General features: G+C 40.4%; 1 protein-coding gene across 6 annotated transcripts in view; it reads right to left on the bottom strand.

The window, feature by feature from the left end:
• The window catches only part of WDR17 (WD repeat domain 17), a 168,208-nt gene that overhangs the window by 40,027 nt on the left and 102,672 nt on the right, over window positions 1–25,509 (bottom strand). For all 6 annotated transcript variants that reach the window (XM_040333663.1, XM_040333619.1, XM_040333636.1 and 3 more), the window contains 4 exons: window positions 23,461–23,663; window positions 20,454–20,603; window positions 13,687–13,817; window positions 11,222–11,347 (listed from right to left, as the gene is read on the bottom strand). In XM_040333663.1, coding sequence (XP_040189597.1) covers window positions 11,222–11,347; window positions 13,687–13,817; window positions 20,454–20,603; window positions 23,461–23,663 — 610 coding nt within the window. The remainder of the gene's footprint in view (window positions 1–11,221; window positions 11,348–13,686; window positions 13,818–20,453; window positions 20,604–23,460; window positions 23,664–25,509) is intronic.

Genomic DNA, 25,509 nt, shown 5'->3' with positions numbered 1-25,509 from the left:
AAGCCTCTTCTATGCGCATTTAAACCTGAATTACTTTTGTTATTAAAGCCTCATGCCCGGAGTAGGACAGCTTCAGTTTTGGCTTGTGAAAGTGCAAAATGTAAAATATCACACCCCCCCCCCCTGCTCACACTAAAATGGAGGCATTAGCTCAAGACAAAATAAGTTACTTTAAGAGTATATGGCTCCTTTGGGTGACTCACTATTTACCATCAAATTTTGATGAAGCCATGTTGATGCCTTGATAGTTTTACTCACATACACACTCTCTCTTCTATAGCCATATGATTATTATTATTATTATTACTCAACCCCAGGGATTCTTCCTATCAGTTCTCCTTTTTCTTTTTCTCTCTTTTATCTTCCTTCTACCTTTCTCTTCCTTCTACCTTTCTCTATGTTTTTTTTCCCTTTAGGTTCAAGTAGCAATACTTTTATTTTCTCTACCTGGTTTCATAAAATCATAGACATCAGGGGTCAAGTCCTGGGGAAAAAAGTGTGGGAACTCCCACCCAAGATCCACTTCCCCATGAAAAAAAAAAAATGATACGCTCATATGCATAATTACTAAACCGCAAGTTCTTTCTAAATCCCGCGATAACTCGCGGCAGACCTCCGCAATGTCTCCTGGGAACAATGACAAAAGTTCCCAGGAGACATTGCGGCATCAAAGAAATGACGGAATACCCGCACGGCGCATACTGCCCGATGAATCCATATACAGGAAGCGGCCAGTAACATAAAGGATTACTAAGGTTCGCCTGCCCCTGACAGTGACTCAAGCTGGGCATCGCCGCTTAGTGAAGGATTGGCTCGGGCGGCTGCTCTAGTGATGCAAAGGGAACTGCGTTCCTGCTGTGAAAAAAGTGCAGGAACTCTGTTCCCACGCGTTCCCGCAGGACTTGAGCCCTGATAGACATATAAGCTCCTAGAAGCTTTATAACAGTGATAATCCCTTATTACTTTACTTACGTTTTCTGATGAATAATTTAGTTTAGTTGTAACTTTTTCCTTATGCGAGACTTTGTTTTATCTTTATTATCCATTTTAGATTACAGCCTCTACTGACCAAACTATAAAATGTTATCTACACCACTAATCCTAAAACAGACTATGCAAAATAGGCTATTTTCAGTTATATTGTGGAGCAATGTTTATTATACCTTGACATGTTACTTTCTAGCACTGCTTTTGAACCTATCTTTGTAATTTGTTAAACTTTAATAAACAAATTTGAATTGAAATGAGGAGCAATATAGCCCAAATGGCATCAGCATAAAAATAAATATAAATGATCAGTGAACAATAACAGTAATGGTGCAAATCATATAACTACACAGGTTCCTCTTAATGTGATGAAATACACTATAAGTAATGGTGCAAAAAATTTTTTCAGGTAACTGTGCTAAGTGACACTCCTATATTGGTGATAAACAGTCCATCAACAGAGTTTGAAAAATATTAGCAAAAAATATAAGTAAAATTTCAAAAGTCCAAGAAAGCAAAAGTGCAAGTGTAGGTCCGCAATATGGAGTGAGAGGAAAATGGGTATCCAGTGATCCTTTTAAGGGTAAGTAAGGATGTCCCCTTACCTTACTGCTGTAAGGTAACAGCATATAGATCCAACCACATTAGATGGTTCACTCGATGGGCTCTGATCCAACAACGGCAGGTCCTCCTTGGGGTTCTCGTCCCAGATTGGTCAGTTTCTCGCCCCAAAGAAATAAAGCATCGATGGTGTGATACCGTTTTAAAAATTTTAATTCTCAAAGAAAATAGACAGGGGTACTCACATAATCCAAAATACAATTGAGCATGTAAAAAAGAGGGGCAATCTGTCGCCAACGTCACCTCCGATACCTCTCAGTGGACTCATGCGCATTCGTCACTATCATGTGACTTCCTCAGGAGTAGTGAGAGGCATAAATGGGATCCTTTTTATAAGGTGACTTGTTTAGTAGGCTGTAAGTAAACTCAGCTGTTTGCCATGTAAATAATGCAGCTGCAGCCATTTTCCCGTAGTCTGCTAGGCATTTAATAGTAAAATCAAAAAATTTCGCCCAGCATATAAAATATTTAAATTAGTAGCATTCAGATGGTGGGTGACAGATATGACATCTCATTTATATGGTTAACAATGAAAAAAATTGAAAAAACTTAAAAGCTTCAGCCAGGGGACGGAGACCATGGGGGGGGGGCAAACACAGAAGTCCCATTGTACCATCATAACATTCTGTGTTGACAGTACACAGCATTCTACAGGAAGTCTGGCAGCCGCCATTTTGTTGTAGCTCAAAAGTACCATCATAACATTCTGTGCTGACAGTACACAGCGTTCTACAGGAAGTCTGGCAGCCGCCATTTTGTTGTAGCTCAAAAGACGTCCCCAGCATCTCACAGAGCGCTGGTGATACGTCTTACAAAAGTGAGCCATTCTGTCTGATGTCTGGTCGGGGGCCTGCATGGGGCCCCCCGACCTCGGCCAGCATCACAAATAGGCTTCCATCACGTATCGGCGGCGTCTATCAAAACGAGCGCCGCCGGAAGTGGAGCTGCAGCCACCTTGCAGCCACCGGAAGTGGAGCCGCGGCCATTTTTTTGAAGCCAATGCTTGTTAAATGGTGACACACGGCATCCTCACAAGGGAGCACTCGAGGGAAACAATTAAAAACACAGGGGAGCAGGAATTTATGTGTATATACACACTCATAATGCACCGAGAAGATTGAGGCTCAATTGGTATATTAAAAAATATTGAGAGCCAGAATAATTTGTTAAAAAAAAATATATATATGTTAAAAAGTATAAAAAATTTAAATGAATGTATGTCGACATATTTAATTTCATTGAATGGATATGCCACATAAGGTTAAAAGACGTAGATGACGTGTGCGAACAGATCCACATATACAGATTAAAAACAATCTACGTCATCAATATTAGATAGCGAAAAGGAGAGAACAGAGAGGGTAAGTGAAGCAAGAAATAAATCAAAAAATAAAGTCTTATCGGTCACTTAAAAAACAATTAAGATCAAAATCTATGTTAAGACCTCGGGGAGCAAAAGTATCCAGAGTAAATATCCAGCGAGATTCTAACTGGCTCAATGTTCTAACTTTATGCCCGCCTCGCCAGTGTCTCACATAGGGCTCTATGCCCCAAAATTTAAGATGTGTCGGATCTTTATTGTGGTGGGTAAGGAAGTGTCTTGATACACTATGTTTATCGAAACCTTTAAGGATGTTTTGGACATGTTCTTTTATACGCACTCGTAATGCTCTTTTTGTCCGGCCTATGTATTGTAGACCGCAACTGCATTCGAGTGCGTATACAACTCCCTCTGTGTTACAGCAGATAAATTCTTTTATTTCGTATACATCTCCTGTACTAGTTGCAGTAAAATCTTTCCTCTTCTGGTTTGGTTTGTGAGTTCTCAAACATGCGTAGCATCTTTTGCATGGAAAAAAAACCTTTACCAGTGAAAAAAGAGAGGAAGTTGTTTTTATTTTTAGGCGGATCAGGCACATTTTTAACAATTTTGTCCCTAATAGTAGGTGCCCTTTTATATACGAACTTTGGAATCGGTGGAAGGACACCCCCCAGTTCTTTGTCAGCCAGTAGTATATTCCAATGGCGTCTAATGACTTTTTCAATGCATTTATGTTGTATACTGTAATCGAAGATGATAGGCATCAAGTCTTTATGCATTTTTTGTTTAGGCTTATCACTCATAAGAGTCTGTCTATCCATTGTTGCCACTTCTGCAATCTTCTGGTTAATAAAGGAATTGTCGTATCCTTTTTGTTTAAACCTTTCTCCCATGTCTTTTGCTTGGGTGAGAAAAGTATCTTTGTCTGTACAATTTCGTCTTAGGCGCATTAATTGCCCTTTTGGAATGTTAAAAAGCCAGTTTCTGTGATGACAACTTTCAAGCGGCAAGTAGCTATTACGATCCACATTTTTAAAATGAGTTTTAGACCGGAGTTCATTATTTTCTTGTTCCACCTCTAGGTCTAGGAATGTGATCTTTTTGTTGCTGATTTCCCAAGAAAGTTCAATGTTTCTGTCATTGGTATTTAAATCTTGTAGAAAATCTGCTAGCGTTTCTTTCTCGCCCCTCCACAGTATGAAGATATCATCAATATATCTTTTATATATGTACAGATCATCAGGAGGTTCAGAGAAGATTTTCCCTTCTTCCCATTGGGCCATAAAAAGCCCAGCTACACTAGGGGCAAATTTTGCCCCCATGGCTACGCCGGTTTTCTGGAAAAAGTAATTGCCGCCATACCAGAAGTAGCTATTTTTAAGACAAAAGTCCAAACTTTTTACCAGATATTTTCGTTGGATGCAGGGCAACTGGGAATATTTCCTGAGGCCCCATTTGACTGCTTCGCATGCTTGATGATGTAGTATGATCGTGTATAACGACGATACGTCTGCTGTTGCTAGCCAAAAGGGTCCATCATCTCTTGGTATATCATCCAGGCATTGTAACATCTGTTTTGTGTCTCTAAGATACGCTCTTGTACTCTGAACTACTGGCTGTAAATAGAAGTCAATGTATTGCCCCATTCTTGCAGTTAAGGAATCAATTCCATTTACTATAGGTCTGGGCGGTGGATTCGTGCTGTTCTTATGTATTTTGGGGAGTGAGTATACAATAGGTGTGCGACATGATGTAGGGATCAGATATTGTGCTTCTTTCTTATCCAGGATTCCTCTTTTTAGTCCTAAATGTACAATCTGTTCCAAGGCTTTTCTGCATATAAACATGGGATTACTCAGAAGGCGGTTGTAGGTGTTGGTATCTCCTAGCATTTGTTCCATGCTCATTTTATACTGTTCCTTGGAAAGTACCACAATGCCACCACCTTTATCGGCTGGTCGAACTACTAGATCCTTTCTTTTCATCAATTTGCGTATTCCACTCCTAATATGTTTCGGTTCTTCTTGTTTTTTCACTTTCAGGTCCATTAGTTCTCCTGTGACCAATCTTTTAAAGACTTCCACACATTTATTATCTTTCACAGGCGGATTAAAAATAGATTTATTCTTCAGATTACTATGTCTAATTTCTTCATCTGGATTGGCAGTCCTAGTTTTGTAAGGGTTACTGATCATATACTTTTGAATATTTAATTTCCTTACATACTTTTGAATTCCTATATATGTCTGGAATTTATCCAGATTTTTCGCTGGTGCGTATTTGAGGCCTTTATCTAGGACGCCAATCTCTTCATGTGTAAGTGGGAGTCCACTTAAGTTGAAGATTCCCTCTCCCTTTCTGTTCTTTTTCTTTTGTGTTCTCTTTCCTCCTCGCTTTCCCCGTTTCTTTCTGGGGTTCTTCTGTAGGTTCTTATTTCCTCTGTATGTCGAGGCGGATGGTATTCTTGACCTCTCTCTAAAAAAGAAGAGGTATTGGGATTTTGATGTCTTTCCACTCTATCATCCACTGTTCGCTGTTCTAGGGGTGCATAATAATTCCGTGTAGGGATTGGACTCCTATCCTGTGGGTGATGAGTGTAATAACCTCGATCTCCCTCTCTTCGATCATTTGAACGAACAGGGCTTCTTCTTCTCTGTTCATGTGTATATCCTCTGTTCTCATGGTATTCATTTGGACGTCCCTGATAATAGTTGGTTTCCTGTGGCCGACCTCTATTCTCATAGCCTCCACCTCTATTATCTCGTTGGTTTTGGGGCTGGGGTCTATTATCCCTCTGGTCTTGTTGTGGTCTTTGTCCATAGTTATGGCCATTGTTATTATTTCTGCGTTTTTTCCAGAAGGGTTTCTTCCAACCATTCTGTGGTGTCCGCTCATTTTGGGGTGGTCTTCTCTCATTTTGGTAGGGAGTGTGTTGATTATAGTTGCCCTGTCTCTCTTCATTTCTGTACTGCCGGGGCGATTCGTGCCTATTCCTATCATGCGTTTCTTGGGTGGGCCCTATATAGTTGATCACTCTTGGGGGTGAATAGACCCTCACATTTCTCTCTGGTGTGGAATAGGTTGAGATGGGATCTGGTCGGCCCGATTGGCTCTGCCATTTAAACGTATGATCCGTCAATCCAGATGAAGAAATTAGACATAGTAATCTGAAGAATAAATCTATTTTTAATCCGCCTGTGAAAGATAATAAATGTGTGGAAGTCTTTAAAAGATTGGTCACAGGAGAACTAATGGACCTGAAAGTGAAAAAACAAGAAGAACCGAAACATATTAGGAGTGGAATACGCAAATTGATGAAAAGAAAAGATCTAGTAGTTCGACCAGCCGATAAAGGTGGTGGCATTGTGGTACTTTCCAAGGAACAGTATAAAATGAGCATGGAACAAATGCTAGGAGATACCAACACCTACAACCGCCTTCTGAGTAATCCCATGTTTATATGCAGAAAAGCCTTGGAACAGATTGTACATTTAGGACTAAAAAGAGGAATCCTGGATAAGAAAGAAGCACAATATCTGATCCCTACATCATGTCGCACACCTATTGTATACTCACTCCCCAAAATACATAAGAACAGCACGAATCCACCGCCCAGACCTATAGTAAATGGAATTGATTCCTTAACTGCAAGAATGGGGCAATACATTGACTTCTATTTACAGCCAGTAGTTCAGAGTACAAGAGCGTATCTTAGAGACACAAAACAGATGTTACAATGCCTGGATGATATACCAAGAGATGATGGACCCTTTTGGCTAGCAACAGCAGACGTATCGTCGTTATACACGATCATACTACATCATCAAGCATGCGAAGCAGTCAAATGGGGCCTCAGGAAATATTCCCAGTTGCCCTGCATCCAACGAAAATATCTGGTAAAAAGTTTGGACTTTTGTCTTAAAAATAGCTACTTCTGGTATGGCGGCAATTACTTTTTCCAGAAAACCGGCGTAGCCATGGGGGCAAAATTTGCCCCTAGTGTAGCTGGGCTTTTTATGGCCCAATGGGAAGAAGGGAAAATCTTCTCTGAACCTCCTGATGATCTGTACATATATAAAAGATATATTGATGATATCTTCATACTGTGGAGGGGCGAGAAAGAAACGCTAGCAGATTTTCTACAAGATTTAAATACCAATGACAGAAACATTGAACTTTCTTGGGAAATCAGCAACAAAAAGATCACATTCCTAGACCTAGAGGTGGAACAAGAAAATAATGAACTCCGGTCTAAAACTCATTTTAAAAATGTGGATCGTAATAGCTACTTGCCGCTTGAAAGTTGTCATCACAGAAACTGGCTTTTTAACATTCCAAAAGGGCAATTAATGCGCCTAAGACGAAATTGTACAGACAAAGATACTTTTCTCACCCAAGCAAAAGACATGGGAGAAAGGTTTAAACAAAAAGGATACGACAATTCCTTTATTAACCAGAAGATTGCAGAAGTGGCAACAATGGATAGACAGACTCTTATGAGTGATAAGCCTAAACAAAAAATGCATAAAGACTTGATGCCTATCATCTTCGATTACAGTATACAACATAAATGCATTGAAAAAGTCATTAGACGCCATTGGAATATACTACTGGCTGACAAAGAACTGGGGGGTGTCCTTCCACCGATTCCAAAGTTCGTATATAAAAGGGCACCTACTATTAGGGACAAAATTGTTAAAAATGTGCCTGATCCGCCTAAAAATAAAAACAACTTCCTCTCTTTTTTCACTGGTAAAGGTTTTTTTCCATGCAAAAGATGCTACGCATGTTTGAGAACTCACAAACCAAACCAGAAGAGGAAAGATTTTACTGCAACTAGTACAGGAGATGTATACGAAATAAAAGAATTTATCTGCTGTAACACAGAGGGAGTTGTATACGCACTCGAATGCAGTTGCGGTCTACAATACATAGGCCGGACAAAAAGAGCATTACGAGTGCGTATAAAAGAACATGTCCAAAACATCCTTAAAGGTTTCGATAAACATAGTGTATCAAGACACTTCCTTACCCACCACAATAAAGATCCGACACATCTTAAATTTTGGGGCATAGAGCCCTATGTGAGACACTGGCGAGGCGGGCATAAAGTTAGAACATTGAGCCAGTTAGAATCTCGCTGGATATTTACTCTGGATACTTTTGCTCCCCGAGGTCTTAACATAGATTTTGATCTTAATTGTTTTTTAAGTGACCGATAAGACTTTATTTTTTGATTTATTTCTTGCTTCACTTACCCTCTCTGTTCTCTCCTTTTCGCTATCTAATATTGATGACGTAGATTGTTTTTAATCTGTATATGTGGATCTGTTCGCACACGTCATCTACGTCTTTTAACCTTATGTGGCATATCCATTCAATGAAATTAAATATGTCGACATACATTCATTTAAATTTTTTATACTTTTTAACATATATATATTTTTTTTTAACAAATTATTCTGGCTCTCAATATTTTTTAATATACCAATTGAGCCTCAATCTTCTCGGTGCATTATGAGTGTGTATATACACATAAATTCCTGCTCCCCTGTGTTTTTAATTGTTTCCCTCGAGTGCTCCCTTGTGAGGATGCCGTGTGTCACCATTTAACAAGCATTGGCTTCAAAAAAATGGCCGCGGCTCCACTTCCGGTGGCTGCAAGGTGGCTGCAGCTCCACTTCCGGCGGCGCTCGTTTTGATAGACGCCGCCGATACGTGATGGAAGCCTATTTGTGATGCTGGCCGAGGTCGGGGGGCCCCATGCAGGCCCCCGACCAGACATCAGACAGAATGGCTCACTTTTGTAAGACGTATCACCAGCGCTCTGTGAGATGCTGGGGACGTCTTTTGAGCTACAACAAAATGGCGGCTGCCAGACTTCCTGTAGAACGCTGTGTACTGTCAGCACAGAATGTTATGATGGTACTTTTGAGCTACAACAAAATGGCGGCTGCCAGACTTCCTGTAGAATGCTGTGTACTGTCAACACAGAATGTTATGATGGTACAATGGGACTTCTGTGTTTGCCCCCCCCCCCTGGTCTCCGTCCCCTGGCTGAAGCTTTTAAGTTTTTTCAATTTTTTTCATTGTTAACCATATAAATGAGATGTCATATCTGTCACCCACCATCTGAATGCTACTAATTTAAATATTTTATATGCTGGGCGAAATTTTTTGATTTTACTATTAAATGCCTAGCAGACTACGGGAAAATGGCTGCAGCTGCATTATTTACATGGCAAACAGCTGAGTTTACTTACAGCCTACTAAACAAGTCACCTTATAAAAAGGATCCCATTTATGCCTCTCACTACTCCTGAGGAAGTCACATGATAGTGACGAATGCGCATGAGTCCACTGAGAGGTATCGGAGGTGACGTTGGCGACAGATTGCCCCTCTTTTTTACATGCTCAATTGTATTTTGGATTATGTGAGTACCCCTGTCTATTTTCTTTGAGAATTAAAATTTTTAAAACGGTATCACACCATCGATGCTTTATTTCTTTGGGGCGAGAAACTGACCAATCTGGGACGAGAACCCCAAGGAGGACCTGCCGTTGTTGGATCAGAGCCCATCGAGTGAACCATCTAATGTGGTTGGATCTATATGCTGTTACCTTACAGCAGTAAGGTAAGGGGACATCCTTACTTACCCTTAAAAGGATCACTGGATACCCATTTTCCTCTCACTCCATATTGCGGACCTACACTTGCACTTTTGCTTTCTTGGACTTTTGAAATTTTACTTATATTTTTTGCTAATATTTTTCAAACTCTGTTGATGGACTGTTTATCACCAATATAGGAGTGTCACTTAGCACAGTTACCTGAAAAAATTTTTTGCACCATTACTTATAGTGTATTTCATCACATTAAGAGGAACCTGTGTAGTTATATGATTTGCACCATTACTGTTATTGTTCACTGATCATTTATATTTATTTTTATGCTGATGCCATTTGGGCTATATTGCTCCTCAATTCAATTACACCTACTTTCATTCCCCTCCCCCACCTGTTTATTCACTTATCCATTCACCACTGATTAGCGCAGCACTACCCTCCCCATTTTCAATTGCTTATGGTTTGATACACCTTCCAGTGCCGCAGCTGTACCTCCACTTCTCATCACTTTCATTTCCCCTCCCCCTTTCTTCCCCTCTCTGTTTCCCCTCCTTTGATAAGCGCGGTAATATCCATTTTTCCAAACAAATTTGAATGCAACAAAAAGATCCTGGGTAAAAATGTTCCGTAAAGATCGTGCATAAAATTCTTCTTCGTCCTCTTCTAGTTGCCAGTGCTGCAATATATGCATGTATACACGTTGAACTTTAAAGAAAAAAATGGTCGTGATTAAAAATATAGGCATGCTGTGGGTAGCATCGAACTGCCCATAGCAGAATTTAATAGGTTGCTACTGGCATTGGGCCAGATTCACAGTGAGAGTACGCCGGCGTATCTACTGATACTCCGGCGTACTTTCAAATTTGCCGCGTCGTATCTTTAGTTTGAATCCTCAAACCAAGATACGACGGCTTCTGGCTTCGATCCGACAGGCGTACGGCTTCGTACGCCTTCGGATCGTAGGTGCAATACTTCGGCACCCGCTGGGTGGAGTTTGCGTCGTTTTTCTGCGTCGGGTATGCTAATTAGCTTTTTACGGCGATCCACGAAGGTACGCGCGGTCTTTGCATTCTCTTACGTCGTCGCTAGTCGGCTTTTCCCGGCGTATAGTTAAAGCTGCTATTCTGTGGCGTATAGATAGACTTGCCATGTTAAGTATGGCCGTCGTTCCCGCGTCGAATTTTTTTTTTTTTTTTTTGCGTAAGTCGTCCGTGAATAGTAAAGGATGTAACGCACGTCGAAGTTCAAAAAATTACGTCGGTGCGACGTCATTTCGCGCAAAGCACGGCGGGAAATTTCAAAACGGAGCATGCGCATTTCAATCAGCGCGGGGACGCGCTTCATTTAAATGAATCACGCCCCCTACCCGCCCAATTTCAAATACGCCGCCAGAAAAACACTACACCGCCGTATCTTATGGCGCGAAATCGCTGTGGATTCGAAATTTCGTCAGGTAAGATACAGCGGCGTAGCGTATCACTGATACGCTGCGCCAGGGCAAATGTACCTGAATCTGGCCCATTGTCTCCATCTTTCTCCTATACTCATACAGATCTTTTACACCAATTATTTAGGTAACATTGTAGTAAGGTATACTATGTTAATACAATGAACAGAAAAGCATCCATTGTCTGCAGAATAAATAACATTTATGATAGTACTTACTGTCTTAAATCTGACAAGATGCTTCATATGCATAATCCCTTTGCAGTAGTTCTGTGGGAGAAGACTGTCATCTTGACCTTTTAACACTGCTACCAAGTCCCATACATTTTTACTGCCTCCTGGAGGCTAAGAGACAGAAGACAGAATATGTCATGTATGGGGAAAATTCCCTAAAGATTATTTAGAAGTCGGTTCTGTTTGCAGAGAAGTGCTTTTCTTTCCAATTCATAAATTAGGTAAAAACTGTTCAATTATGTATAAACAACAGTTGTCTTCCATTAAGAGGACCCTAGGCAACACACCAAATTCAGCATTATAACAACATAATGAACGATATACAGATTTTATATATACACATATACAGTTGCCACAAAAATTATGTGAACCCTTTTGGAATGATATGGATTTCTGCACAAATTGGTCATAAAATGTGATCTGATCTTCATCTGAGTCGCAATAGACAATCACAGTCTGCTTAAACTAACAACACACAAAGAATTAAATGTTTTTATTGAACACACCATGTAAACATTCACAGTGCATGTGGAAAAAGTATGTGAACCCTTGGATTTAATAACTGGTTGAACCTCCTTTGGCAGCAATAACTTCAACCAAACGTTTGCAAATCAGACGTGCACAACGGTCAGGAGTAATTCTTGACCATTCCTCTTTACAGAACGGTTTCAGTTCAGCAATATTCCTGGCATGTCTGGTGTGAATCACTTTCTTGAGGTCATGCCACAGCATCTCAATCGGGTTGAGGTCAGGACTCTGACTGGGCCACTCCAGAAGGCGTATTTTCTTCTGTTTAAGCCATTCTGTTGTTGATTTACTTCTATGCTTTGGGTCGTTGTCCTGTTGCAACACCCATCTTCTGTTAAGCTTTAGCTGGTGGACAGATGGCCTTAAGTTCTCCTGCAAAATGTTTTGATAAACTTGGGAATTAATTTTTCCTTCAAAGATAGCAATCCGTCCAGGCCCTGACACAGCAAAGCAGCCCCAAACCATGATGCCCCCACCACCATACTTCACAGTTGGGATGAGGTTTTGATGTTGGTGTGCTGTGCCTCTTTTTCTCAACACATAGTGTTGTGTGTTTCTTCCAAACAACTCAAATTTGGTTGCATCTGTCCACAGAATATTTTGCCAGTACTGCTGTGGAACATCCAGGTGCTCCTGTGCAAGCTGTAAACGTGCAGCAATGTTTTTTTTTGGACAGCAGTGGCTTCCTCTGTGGTATCCTCCCATGAAATCTATTCTTGTTTAGTGTTTTACGCATCGTAGATTTGCTAACAGGGATGTTAGCATATGCCAGAGACTTGTAGCAGCAGTGCTGAACTTTCTCCATTTATAGACATTTTGTCTTACCATGGACTGATCAACAGCAAGGCTTTTGGAGATACTTTTATAACCCTTTCCAGCTTTATGCAAGTAAACAATTCTTAATCGTAGGTCTTCTGAGAGCTCTTTTGTGCGATGCATCATTCACATCAGGCAATGCTTCTTGTGAAAAGCAAACCCAGAACTGGTGTGTGTTTTTTATAGGGCAGGGCAGCTGTAACCAACACCTCCAGTTGGCTGACACCTCAGGCCCCATACACACCATAGAATCTATCCGCAGATAAATCCCATCAAATGGGTTTCTGCGGATAGATTCTATGGTGTGTACACTCCGTCGGATATTTATCCGCGGATAAATCTCCCCTGGGATGGATTTCCAGCAGATGGATATTTGCTGACATGCTCAACAAATCCATCTGCTGGAATCAATTCCAACGGATGGATCCGCTCGTCTGTACAGACTTACCGGATCCATTCGTCCAAAGGGATTCCCCGCACGCGTCGTAATGATTTGACGCATGCGTGGAATTCCTTATATGACAGCGTCGCGCCCGTCGCCGCGTCATAATAGCGGCGACGGCGCGACACGTCATCGGCAGAGGATTTTAGCGCGGATTTCAATGCGATGGTGTGTACACGCCATCGCATAGAAATCTTCTGAAATCCTCGAGAGGATTTATCCGCGGATACGGTCCGCTGGACCGTATCTGCGGATAAATCCTCTCGTGTGTATGGGGCCTCACTCCAGCTAGCTCTTGGAGATGTCATTAGTCTAGGGGTTCACATACTTTTCCCACCTGCACTGTGAATGTTTACATGGTGTGTTCAATAAAAACATGGTAACATTTAATTATTTGTGTGTTATTAGTTTAAGCAGACTGTGATTGCCCATTGTTGTGACTTAGATGAAGATCAGATCACATTTTATGACCAATTTGTGCAGAAATCCATGTCATTCCAAAAGGGTTCACATACTTTTTGTAGAGGCAAGGTAACTAACATGGTTATTTACTCTGCCATTATCCTTTCCTATTTTACCATTTTCTATTACATATACAGACCGGCAGCACTGATAATACTGTTCTGATATTACTGTAAGGCTGTATCATTTTTTTGACACTTACAGAAAGACATTCTGAAAACCATCTTAATTTCTTCCCCCTGAGGTTGCCAGTCAGTTTGTCTACTTCTTGTTTAATATCACGGGACACTTTTCCACACAGTAACGGTGGAGCGCCAGGCTCCATGGCACGATCTACATAGGGAAAAAGCGACACAAAGACATTCAATAACCAACAGACCTAAAAAAGAAAATCCACAGTGAATCAAAATATGACAAAGCAGAATTACATTTATTCTCTTATCCTGTTTCAATCCCACCCATCATAGTCCAACATCATAACTGAATTATAGCCAGAAATATAGCATATGGCAGCTTGAGACCCAAAATAAATAAAAGGCTTTATAGTAGCCTTTTCAATATCACCAAAATTGGAAGAATATGTCTAAAATCAGCAAAACTTATAGCAACAATGTGTAATCACATTTGTTTTAAGGACCTTCTTAAATTCTGACTCTGGCCTTTAATCCTCCTCCCAAATCGACCAACCTTCTTTCCTTAAGGCTCTCCTGAAAGTACTCAATGATATAGAGAGAGATGCTGGCAGGATGACTTCTGCAGTGCTCTGTGCATCATTAAACTGCGATGAACATGGTGATGCACCTCAAAAAATGAGTCCATGATGCCCTGCACTCCGAATATGTCCTCCCTCCTCCAGACTAAATGACGCACTTAGCTAAATAGTTATCTGTTAAATTCCTACCTTGCATGATCTAGCTAGACACTAGAAGACTCAACAGCAAGGCAATGCAAGAGGTGGGATAAAATCCAGAAAACATCCCCAGATGCTACAGTCAGCCTCCTTTTTCACAAGTGTTGTGGTTCTGACCAATGTCCAAAGAAACAAGTACCTTCAGACATCACTATAAAGTCTGGCCAATAACAGCATATGTCTCGTCATCATCATCATCATCAAGACAGTGGCTTAGCATAAGTAATTATCCCAACATATCATGTGAAAGGTGGAACAATAGGAGGAAAGCTGGTCTCTTTAAAAGGGCAGTTGCCTCCCAATTTAAGGGCTTTTCCAGTACACACTGATGCCTGAACTTACTTCACTAGGATCATCATCTCATCCAGAGGAAGGTTTCAGCTTGATGGAACCTTTGAACAATATTGCAGAACATTTATCCTCTTCTCTAGAAGTATTTTAAACTCTGCAATATCAAACAAGCTGCAGCAGCCAGTAAGAGAGAAGCCCTGGACTTGCAGGGCTTAAAACCAGAAACCTTTAAAGGGGTTGTAAAGGTAAAAAAAAAATCCCTAAATAGCTTCCTTTACCTTAGCGCAGTCCTCCTTCGCTTATCTCATCCTTCGATTTTGCTTTTAAATGTCCTTATGAAAGGCTTTCTCCCAGGTGTGGAGTGTCTTGCTCGCCCCCTGCCTTGAGGGGAGAGGAGACAAGCAGGAGAGTCAGGAACGCCCACTAACACACAGCTCCTTTACTATCTGCAACGTAGAGAGCGTACTGACTCTCCTGCTCACCCCCTCAAGGGAGGGGGCGAGCACGACACTCCACACCAGGGAGAAAGCCTTGCATTACTGTGTGTAGTTACAGACAGAAGAACAGGAAGTGAGGATTTCTCAGAAGAAATAAGGACATTTAAAAGCAAAATTGAAGGATGATACTTTTACAACCCCTTTAAGAACCCAAATAAACATGACGCACCTATGAAAGAAACGTTTGGCTTAGTTTTATGAAAATTCTGAAACTGTGAGCCTTAAATTTATTCCACCCAGACCTCCTCCTCATTGAGAAGCTAGGGGCCTATTTATAAGGCTACTTCACACCAAGATTTAGGGTGATTATCACAGTTCTCTGAAACTTCTCACTTTATCCTTTTTATAGTTTGGACGTCACACTTTGACTATGCATAGTTTATACTGACTTTAAAATTTCAATCAACTTGAGTTTAGCAGCTTTTATCCTATGAGTCAGAGAACATGATCCTTTTATGACGTTTGTTAGCTGTGAGGTTTTAAAGGGACAATTTATAGATCGATAGAGCAACTGGATATACAGTAGGAATATAATATGACAACGGAAATTGACTAACTGACGTTACTGCTCATATTTCATACACTAAAAAAACAATTGTAGATTAATAATGCAAGTTAGTTTTGTTATGTGTGCACTGCAGCCATGCCAAAGCTCTATCAACTATAGAAGAGAGAAGTTGGAGCTTCGAAAAAGGTGTTTGACTACAGATACTTTTCCTTTCGGCGCTCAAAGTCTGACAATTACTGCCACTAATTTAAGCAGAGCATTTGCTTATATGAATAATATTATGATGAAATCATCTAGGCCAGTTAACCTCCCTGGCGGTATGATTCTGTCTGGAATTACGTACCAAAAGCGGTACAATTATTTTGCAAGGAAATTTGGCGTTTTATACTGTAGGCCTGTAATTCTTAGGAATAACTCACTTAAATCTGACCAAACAAGAGTCTTGTAGGCATCCCGGGTATGATTTTTTTTTTAAAAAACAAAATTATAAATTATAATATAATAAATATTTATAAATAATTGTAACAAATAATAATATAATTATAATATAAATTATTCAATAATGTAATCAACTCAAAATCACTGAAATTTGCTCAGTTGCAGAATTGTCGCTGTCATTACTTTTATTTTTTTATGACAAATTTCCCCACAAATCGCTATCGCACAATTCTGCAAGTGATTATAATTTATTATCGCTGTATTCTAGCTGCTCTAAAACCATTTTTGACATAAAGGGACACTTTTGGACAATCTACAGTTTTCAGGCAGAAAGAACAGTTTTTATTATATAAAAGTACATGTAGAGCACTGGGCAGACCACTAGGGACAAAGGGGGTGTGTATTTTTTACATACAGTACTGTAATCTATAAGATTACAGTATACTGTATGTATTGTGTTTACTTTTTTGAATTTGGCGCCGTTCTCCGCTCCCGTGCGTCGTAACGTCGCAGGGAACGGAGATCGGCGGCACACGGGGACACTGTGAATCGAGCGAGGACGTCGCTCGCTCACACAGCGGGGATGCATCGCAGGATCCAGGGACAAGGTGAGTAACTTGTCTGTGGATCCAGCGAGAAGGTAAGCCGCTGCACGCCGCTGCACACTCTGCACATCCACCCCAAGCGTGACTCGGGGATACCGATAATAGCATAAAAAATCCACCCCGAGTCACGTCGGGTTTACTGCCAGGGAGGTTAAAGGGTCACTAAAGGAAAACATTTTTTTTGCTGAAATGACTGTTTATTGGGTATAGAGACATAAAAGTTAACTGATTCCTTTTAAAAATGATTAAAAATTGAATTTAATCTATCATATAATGTGCCTCTAGTTTCACTTTCGATTTTAAAGGTACATACATGAAGTTCCGGGTGAGAGGTGAGTCGGGAAGACTCACAGAACAAAAACAAACAATTCCAGGGCAGTGTTTTTTTTTCAAAATGAATCTGATTGGTTCTGAGGAGTTTTAGACACACAGTAATGACAGCTTAGACCACCGTGAAAATCTCTCAGTACCATGGTTATAAGGAAACAGGAAGTGTGGAGATCACAGCAGAATTACAAAGCAAAACTTCAAAGCAAAAACGAACAATGAGGACATGAAACCAGTACTGCAGTAAGGTAAAGGAAGCTATTTAGCTAAAAAAAAAAATCCTTTAGTGACCCTTTAAGTAAGGTGCGGAAGAGAGGACTGAGGATGTGCAAAGCACAGTACCCCAAAGCAACCAATCAGATGTCAATTTACTTAATTTGCGTTAGTTATATGATGATTGCCCATTGGGCACTATAGGTAACTGTATTTTGCAGTGTTTTATCGAATAAACACTCTTTTTGAGAGATCGCAGTTGTATTTGCAACCAAAAACTCACATTGCTTACAGCCTGTGGGTAATTTTTATTTATCAATAGAATTTAGGCCTCTTGCACAATGCAGCTTGAAAAACAGCTTATTTTTTTACTGAGCTAAAATACAGCTAAATAACTGCAATGTGCCTATGCACACAGGCAAGTAAACAAGCGCCGTGTATTCTTCAGTAAAGAAAAAATAGAAAAATATGCATTTTTGGTCAGTAATTTATGCCTCATGCGCGCAAATGTCCATAACATATGGTGAACGCGAGAATCCAAAAATGCGCAAAATTGTGTGAACGCATATGTGTGAAAATACACGCAAATACATACCAAAAAAAAATAAACGGCTGAAAAAAATAGATGCTCAAACAGGAGTGTCATGTGCAAGAGGCCTAAGGGTCTGAATAATAAAATAAATACATTAAAATAGTTATCATTGTAATAGAATGTATTTTTTTTTTAAATATAATTATTTATTCAAAGATTTTTTTAGTTATAACAACACATATAAACAATAACAAGAGAAGGAATAAACCGAAGTAGGAATAGAGAATAGCAGTAATAGAATGTATAAATAACTGACTCCATTTTCTTTAAGTAGAAATTAACTTTTGAATGTATGTGTTTTGACATAACTGTTTGCATAGAAACACACCCTGGGAGTCACTGTGGTTAAGCTGATTCACAGAGCAGCCTGTTGTGTAAGCAAAATCATCTGCCAGTTCTTTTTAAAGCGGGGGTTCACCCTAAAAAAAATTCTAACAATACATGGAGCCGACCTATGAGACCGACAGTATGCTGTTGTTTTTTTTTTCCGTACATACGATTATACGGCTATTTTCACCTCCGGCTTTCCCTCGGGAGTGGGCATTCCTAATCACAGGCTGTGATTGATGTGCTTCCGGCGGGCGCATACTGCGCGTCACGGGTTGCCGAAAGAATCCGAACGTCGGTGCGCATGCGCCGTATAGAGCTGCACCGACGTTCGGCTTCTTTCGGCAACTCGTGACGCGCAGTATGCGCCGGTCGGAAGCACCTCAATCACAGCCTGTGATTAAGAACGCCCACTCCCGCGGGGAATAGTGATGGGCAGGAGAGAAACTGCTGCAGTACTAAGGTAAGGATTGTGATTAAAAAAAAAAAACAACGGATTAGTTATTGTCTATGCCTGTAGGTTTACTTGAGCCAAAGTAAAAATTTAGGGTGAACCTCCGCTTTAACTAAAGTCAGTAGTTTAAATCATGATAAGAAAGTACTGAGTTTGTATAACTTTTAGAAACATATGCATTAAAACACAGCCCCTCCCTTCTTTCTTCTGCATTTAAAGGGGTTGTAAATAAAAAAGAATGTTTTGCTGAAATGACTGTTTACAGGGTATAGAGACATAATGGTTAACTGATTCCTTTTAAAAACGATTAAAAATAGATAAAAATCAATCACATAATGTACCTGTAGTTTTTTGCATGTTGTTTCCTGCCTCTCTGCCCTACAGAGCATACAGAGCCAAAGAGCAGTGATGGTTTGGAAAACGAAACTAGAAACTAGACACACAGTAATCACACCTCCTTGATTAGTGACCACAGAGAGAAAGTTACCAGCACTGTGGTCATCAGGAAACAGACAACCAGGAAGTGTGGAGATCAGAGAAGAATTACAGCAACTCGAGAGCAAAAACGAACAATGAGGACATGAAAGGAAGCTATTAACCGGTTAACGCCCGCCGCATGTATATGTACGTCCACAGAATGGCACGTACAGGCATATGGGCGCACATGTACGTCCCTGCCTTTCCCGGGGTCGGGGGTCCAATCGGGACCCCCCGGTACATGCGGCGGTCAGAAACCTGCGGGGAGCGATCCGGGACGAGGGCGCGGCTATTCGTTTCTAGCCGCCCCCTCGCGATCGCTCCCCGGAGCTGAAGAACGGGGAGAGCCGTATGTAAACACGGCTTCCCCGTGCTTCACTGTGGCGGCTGCATCGATCGAGTGATCCCTTTTATAGGGAGACTCGATCGATGACGTCAGACCTACAGCCACACCCCCATACAGTTGTAAACACACACTAGGTGAACCCTAACTCCTTCAGTGCCCCCTGTGGTTAACTCCCAAACTGCAACTGTCATTTTCACAATAAACAATGCAATTGAAAGGTATTTTTTGCTGTGAAAATGACAATGGTCCCAAAAATGTGTCAAAATTGTCCGCAGTGTCCGCCATAATGTCGCAGTCACGAAAAAAATCGCTGATCGCCGCCATTAGTAGTAAAAAAAAATTATAATAAAACTATCCCCTATTTTGTAAACGCTATAAATTTTGCGCAAACCAATCGATAAACGCCTATTCCGATTTTTTTTTACCAAAAATAGGTAGAAGAATACGTATTGGCCTAAACTGAGGAAATGAAGAAATTTTATATGTTTTTGGTGGATATTTATTATAGCAAAAAGTAAAAAATATTGCATTTTTTTTTTAAATTGTCGCTCTATTTTTGTTTATAGCGCAAAAAATAAAAACCGCAGAGGTGATCAAATACTACCAAAAGAAAGCTCTATTTGTGGGGAAAAAAGGACGCCAATTTTGTTTGGGAGCCACGTCGCACGACCGCGCAATTGTCTGTTAAAGCGACGCAGTGCCGAATCGCAAAACCTGGCCTGGGCATTTAGCTGCCTAAAGGTCCGGGGCTTAAGTGGTTAAGATAAAAAAAAAAATCCTTTACAAACCCTTTAAGCCACGTTCCCTTGATGTCAAACCATAAATGGCTAAAAAAATACTTCCTATATCTACATTGCAAATCTTTTTAAAATAGAATTACATAGAAAAATATACAATTGATGGGTGTTTTTGTTTGCATTCTTGTTTACCTTGTTATTTGACATGTGCAATGCAATATCTAGTAATAAAAATTCATAAACATACCAGTGTTACCAATAATTTCTTCCCAAGTACGATCTGCCAGGATATTTATTTGTAAAGGTGAAATCAATGGTGTTAGAGACCAGAGGCGAACCGTGGAGTCCCGGGAGCAAGATGCCATAGTAAATGGTCGATTAGGATGGCAGGTTAAGCCTGCAAAGCAATGTATCATGGATTAGTAGCTGAAGTTTGTAGACACTAGTCTATCTGAGGTGCAATGCAAACAACAAACAACACTTTGACCCTGCGCTTGCTCTCCTATACTTATGAGCTATTGGTCATAACCAAATAACAAGGTCACAATTTCAGTCTTCAGAAAAAAGCTTGTCAGCCTTTTTGACATTCAAACAACTGTCAATAGTTAAGATCTGAATATTTTTTTTTTGTTTTTTTTAACATGGCTTTGGCTTCTTTTGCTGTGATGTTGTGATGGTGTAGGAGAATAAAGTAAAAACTAAAAGTAAAAACTGGGGTTATTGTACTAAATAGAAGATAGAAAGACATTTCCTTATACTGACAGAACCCAGGGAGGTTCATTTTGGAGCTGCTCCAAGCACAATATACCACACTGATGCCTTGTACACATGATCGGGAAAACCGAGAACCTGCTCGGTAGCTTTTTCCCCCTACACACGGCCGGGTTTCCCGACAGGAAAACTGCCATGAGAGCTTTGGTCAGGAAACCCAGCTGTGTGTATGCTCCACCGCAGGTTTTCCCCATAGGGAAACTGCCAGCTTAAAAAACGCCGGGAATACCGGCGGGAAAAAAGAGAACGTATTTTCCTGTCAGGAAAACTGCAATGGAACATACACACGGCCGGGTTTCCCGGCCAAAAGCTCTCATGGCAGTTTTCCTGCCAGGAAAACCGGTTGTGTGTACGGGGCATTAGGTTTTTATTCTTCTAGCTGACCTTGGAACACTCCGGATTACACAAGGAAGACCTTCAGTATCATAGGTGGTCTATTTAAAGTATATATAAAGTGAAAAGTTTTTGTTTTACATTTTGTATAGTGTAGAGGAGGGTTAAAACCTCTGTCAGTTTTTTTGCCATCTGTTTCTCATTAGGGAGACTTCCTTTCACTTTCTATTCTGTAAACGCAACAAAAATCAGGAAGGTATCTTTCCAATGTGAGGGAAATCCTCTCTTAGACATGTACTTGTATAATGAAAAAGTGGGCATTAATTAGTGCCCACAGCATGGGATTGTGGTAGTCTAAATAAAAAAAAAAAAAAAAATGTTTGGTCATGTCTCTCTAAAGCACTGACCTGTGTAGCTCAGGCGGGAAAAACGTGTTGTTGAGCGGGAAAAACACATGGATTTCAGTCTTATACACGTGTCAGGCCCCATACACACCATAGAATCCATCCGCAGATAAATCCCATCAAATGGGTTTCAGCGGATAGATCCTATGGTGTGTACACGCCAGCGGATCTTTATCCGCGGATATATCTCCCCTGGGATGGATTCCAGCAGATCGGATATTCGCTGACATGCACAACAAATCCATCTGCTGGAATCCATCCCAACGGATGGATCCGCTGGTCTGTACAGACTCACCGAATCCATCCGTCCGAAGGGATCCCCCGCATGCGTCGTAATGATTTGACGCATGCGTGGAATTCCTTATATGACAGCGTCGCGCACGTCGCCGCGTCATAATCGCGGCGACGGCGCGACACGTCATCGCAAGAGGATTTCGGCGCGGATTTCAATGCGATGGTGAGTACACACCATCGCATGAAAATCCGCCGAAATCCACGAGAGGATTTATCCGCGGAAACGGTCCGCTGGACCGTATTCGCGGATAAATTCTATCGTGTGTATGGGGCCTCAGGTGGGTATATAAGACCACACACTGAGGCACAAGTCACAGTTGACCCTAAGATGGCTTTGTGAGCTCCTCCTCCCTCACACCCTGTCGCAGCACCTGTTATGTGGTTTGTCACCCTTGAATCAAGGGGGGACTTTAATGGAATTTTATTTATGATATTCACTCGAGTTCTATGACTGAGCGAAATGTTGAGAAATGTTTTAAGTTTTGAAAGTTTTATTCATTTATAATTTTAATAAAGATAAGTTTAAATAAATAATAAAAAATATATTTTTTTGTTATATACTAATGAAAGGTGCCGCGGCCATTTTTATCCAAAGAATATATATAATAATAAATATTATTACAATTTATTTATGGTGTTTGGAGTCTTTTTATTTATTATTCATTATTTAAGTACGGCCTACATTCCCATGCATTGTTCTCACGTTGGAACCACATGGTTATGATGCAAATTCCTGTCTCTGTGTTATAGCTGTTTTCCAATAAATCACGAAGACTCAGCAATGTGTCCGGCAACATTTTCATAAATAGAGGAAATGTGGACAATTTAACCTTGGTTGAAAAATTGAGGATATTAAAGAGGAACTGCAGTCTGCTCACATAGTTTGTAAAAAAAAAACATTTTTGCTATTCTGAAGCTTCCCTCCAACCTCTTTGCATATTTTTTTTATATATACTGCGATTCTGTACTTGCCAAATATGCTGCAGAAATCTCCTTCCACTGAGTCTGGCTGGAGCCATTTTAACTGTGGGCAGCTGAAGCTGCTGCCTGTTCTCTTCCTGGATTTAGGCAGACACACAAGGGCACACCTCCAGCTCTGCAGCTATCGTTGGCCCTCTTATGACTCATCCCCCCTCCCTTCCTGGCAAACTCACAAGAGTGAGAGAGATAGAGCTGTGGATGATGTCATAAGCCTACGCTTTTCACCAGACAAGAAACAGGAAGTGGGCTGTATAAGGTTTTACTATCCAAAGTTAAAACAACAAGGGCAGAAGCCTTAATAGATGGAAAGTTGAAAAAATTACTGAAGGTCCGCTTTAAGCAAATGTTACATTGAATCTTTAAAAATACACCCCAGATGTGTGATGTATTTGACAAACTATATACTGTAGTCTGTGGTTTCAGAACTAAAATGACAAATGCCAAGATATTGTGGTGTAAAAAATAACCTACCATATACATCTGCCCCATGGTCATATACAGTGTCCAGACATGTCCCATCCCTTGTATCCCAGACTCGAATTGTATAATCCCAACTGCCAGATATTAAAAGGTACGGGATCTCTGTATTCCACATTAATCCTCGGACTGGTGCTGTGTGGCCGCTTAGAACATTTATGCAAGCATCTTGTGTGTAGTCCCAGATCCTCACAGTTCTTAAAACAAAAGCACAGTTTCATTAAAGGATTTATGTGGTGACAGCATGCAAATTAATTTTATAACATCAGCATTGTAATATCAATACAAATAATAGTTATTTTTGACAATCCAATATAAGTTTACTTGAAAAATCTCCTTTCGTGTTTTGTGAGTTCTGCCTATCTGCTGATCATCTCTTTCCACAACTTCCTGCATGCTTTGCAGTTTCTCATCTGATGTTTACTTTCCATTTCTAAGGACTACATATCCCATGGTACCTTGCTGCCTGCAAGCAGTGATTCCTATACTGACTCCAACTCCTGAAACTCCTCCGCTCTCAGTAGTTCAGAAGGCAGTCTGTGTGAGTTCTGTGACGCAGCAGTGCCTACTCACAGGGCATAGTGAATGTCACAGAATTCAATTAGGTAAATGTGTGAGGAGCTTCTTCGCAAAGTACGTTTATAAACTTTAGTGTCATTCAGATTAATATGAGTAGGCTAGAAATAATGAACATGTATTTTCAAATTTTTATCAAATATACGAGTTCTTGTAAAAACTTTTTTTCGCCAACCCGTAATTATAAAAAAGTAGGAGATATGATGACATTTGGTAGCATTGTCCTAAATGACTGTACACTGTAAAACTAAGCACCTAAAAACTTTTTTCTTTCACATCCCATATGGTAAAACTTAGCATGAAATAAACAAACCTGTAAATAAAATATGCACTTCCCATCCACCCCAAAGCAGATCTACTGCTACAGGGCGCCTATTCTGTGTAGAATCACATTTTTATAATTCTTCACTGCCGCCTAGGTGGTGCGCCACTTCTTCTGTTATCACAGCAGAAGCCAATCAGCGCGTGTCGGCAAATGGATGTCTGTCAGCACCCGCCGATCATCGGGAACAGAGGCGGGACTGAGCTCTGCCTATGTAAACAAGGCAGAGCTCCGTCCCGACATGAGGGATGTCATGGATTTTCTTTCTCTGCAAATCAGGAAATGAAATCCATCACATCCCTTAGTAAAAGCACCTCGCAGTACACAAAAACACTAGCTAGGCGAACATTTAACCCTTTGATTGCCCCAGATGTTTAACCCCTTCCCAGCCAGTGTCATTAGTACAGTGACAGTGCATTTTTTAGCACTGATCACTGTATTAGTGTCACTAGCTCCCACAAAGTGTCAGTTGGTGTCCAATTGTCTCCACAATATCGCAGTCCCGCTATAAGTCACTGATTGCCACCATTACTAGTATAAAAAAAAATCCAGTATATACCCCATAGTTTGTAGACGATATAACTTTTTTGCAAACTTAATATACGCTTATTGGGAATTTTTTTACCAAAAATATGTAGCAGAATACATATTGACCCAAATCTATAAAGAAATTGGATTGATTTTTTTATTGTATATGTTTTATAGCAGAAGGTAAAAAAAATAATATATATATTTTTTTTTTCAAAATTGTTGGTCTGGTTTTATTTATAGCGCAAAAAATAAAAAACAGCAGTGATCAAATAGCACCAAAAAAAAGCTCTATTTGTGGAAAAAAATTACATACATTTTATTTGGGTACAGCGTCACACGACCGCACAATTGTCAGTTAAAAATAACACAGTGCCGTATCGCAAAATCTGCCGTGGTCATGAAGGGGGGTTAATCTTCCGGAGGTCAAGTGAATATACTGTATTACCTCAACTTTGTGTTTGTTGCCATAAGTGAGATCATAGACACAGATGTGTTTACAGAATTAAAACTGTGCCTACAAAAAAAGCAGCTAATTCCACAAAATGCTGTCAATGGGCACAATCACAGTTGTGTCTAGAGTGCCCCTAATATCATTATGCAACATTTGACACTGC

This window comes from Rana temporaria, chromosome 1 (assembly GCF_905171775.1).
Source record: "Rana temporaria chromosome 1, aRanTem1.1, whole genome shotgun sequence".
Taxonomy (NCBI): Eukaryota; Metazoa; Chordata; class Amphibia; order Anura; family Ranidae; genus Rana; species Rana temporaria.
This window is presented reverse-complemented; position numbering and strand designations above follow the sequence as displayed.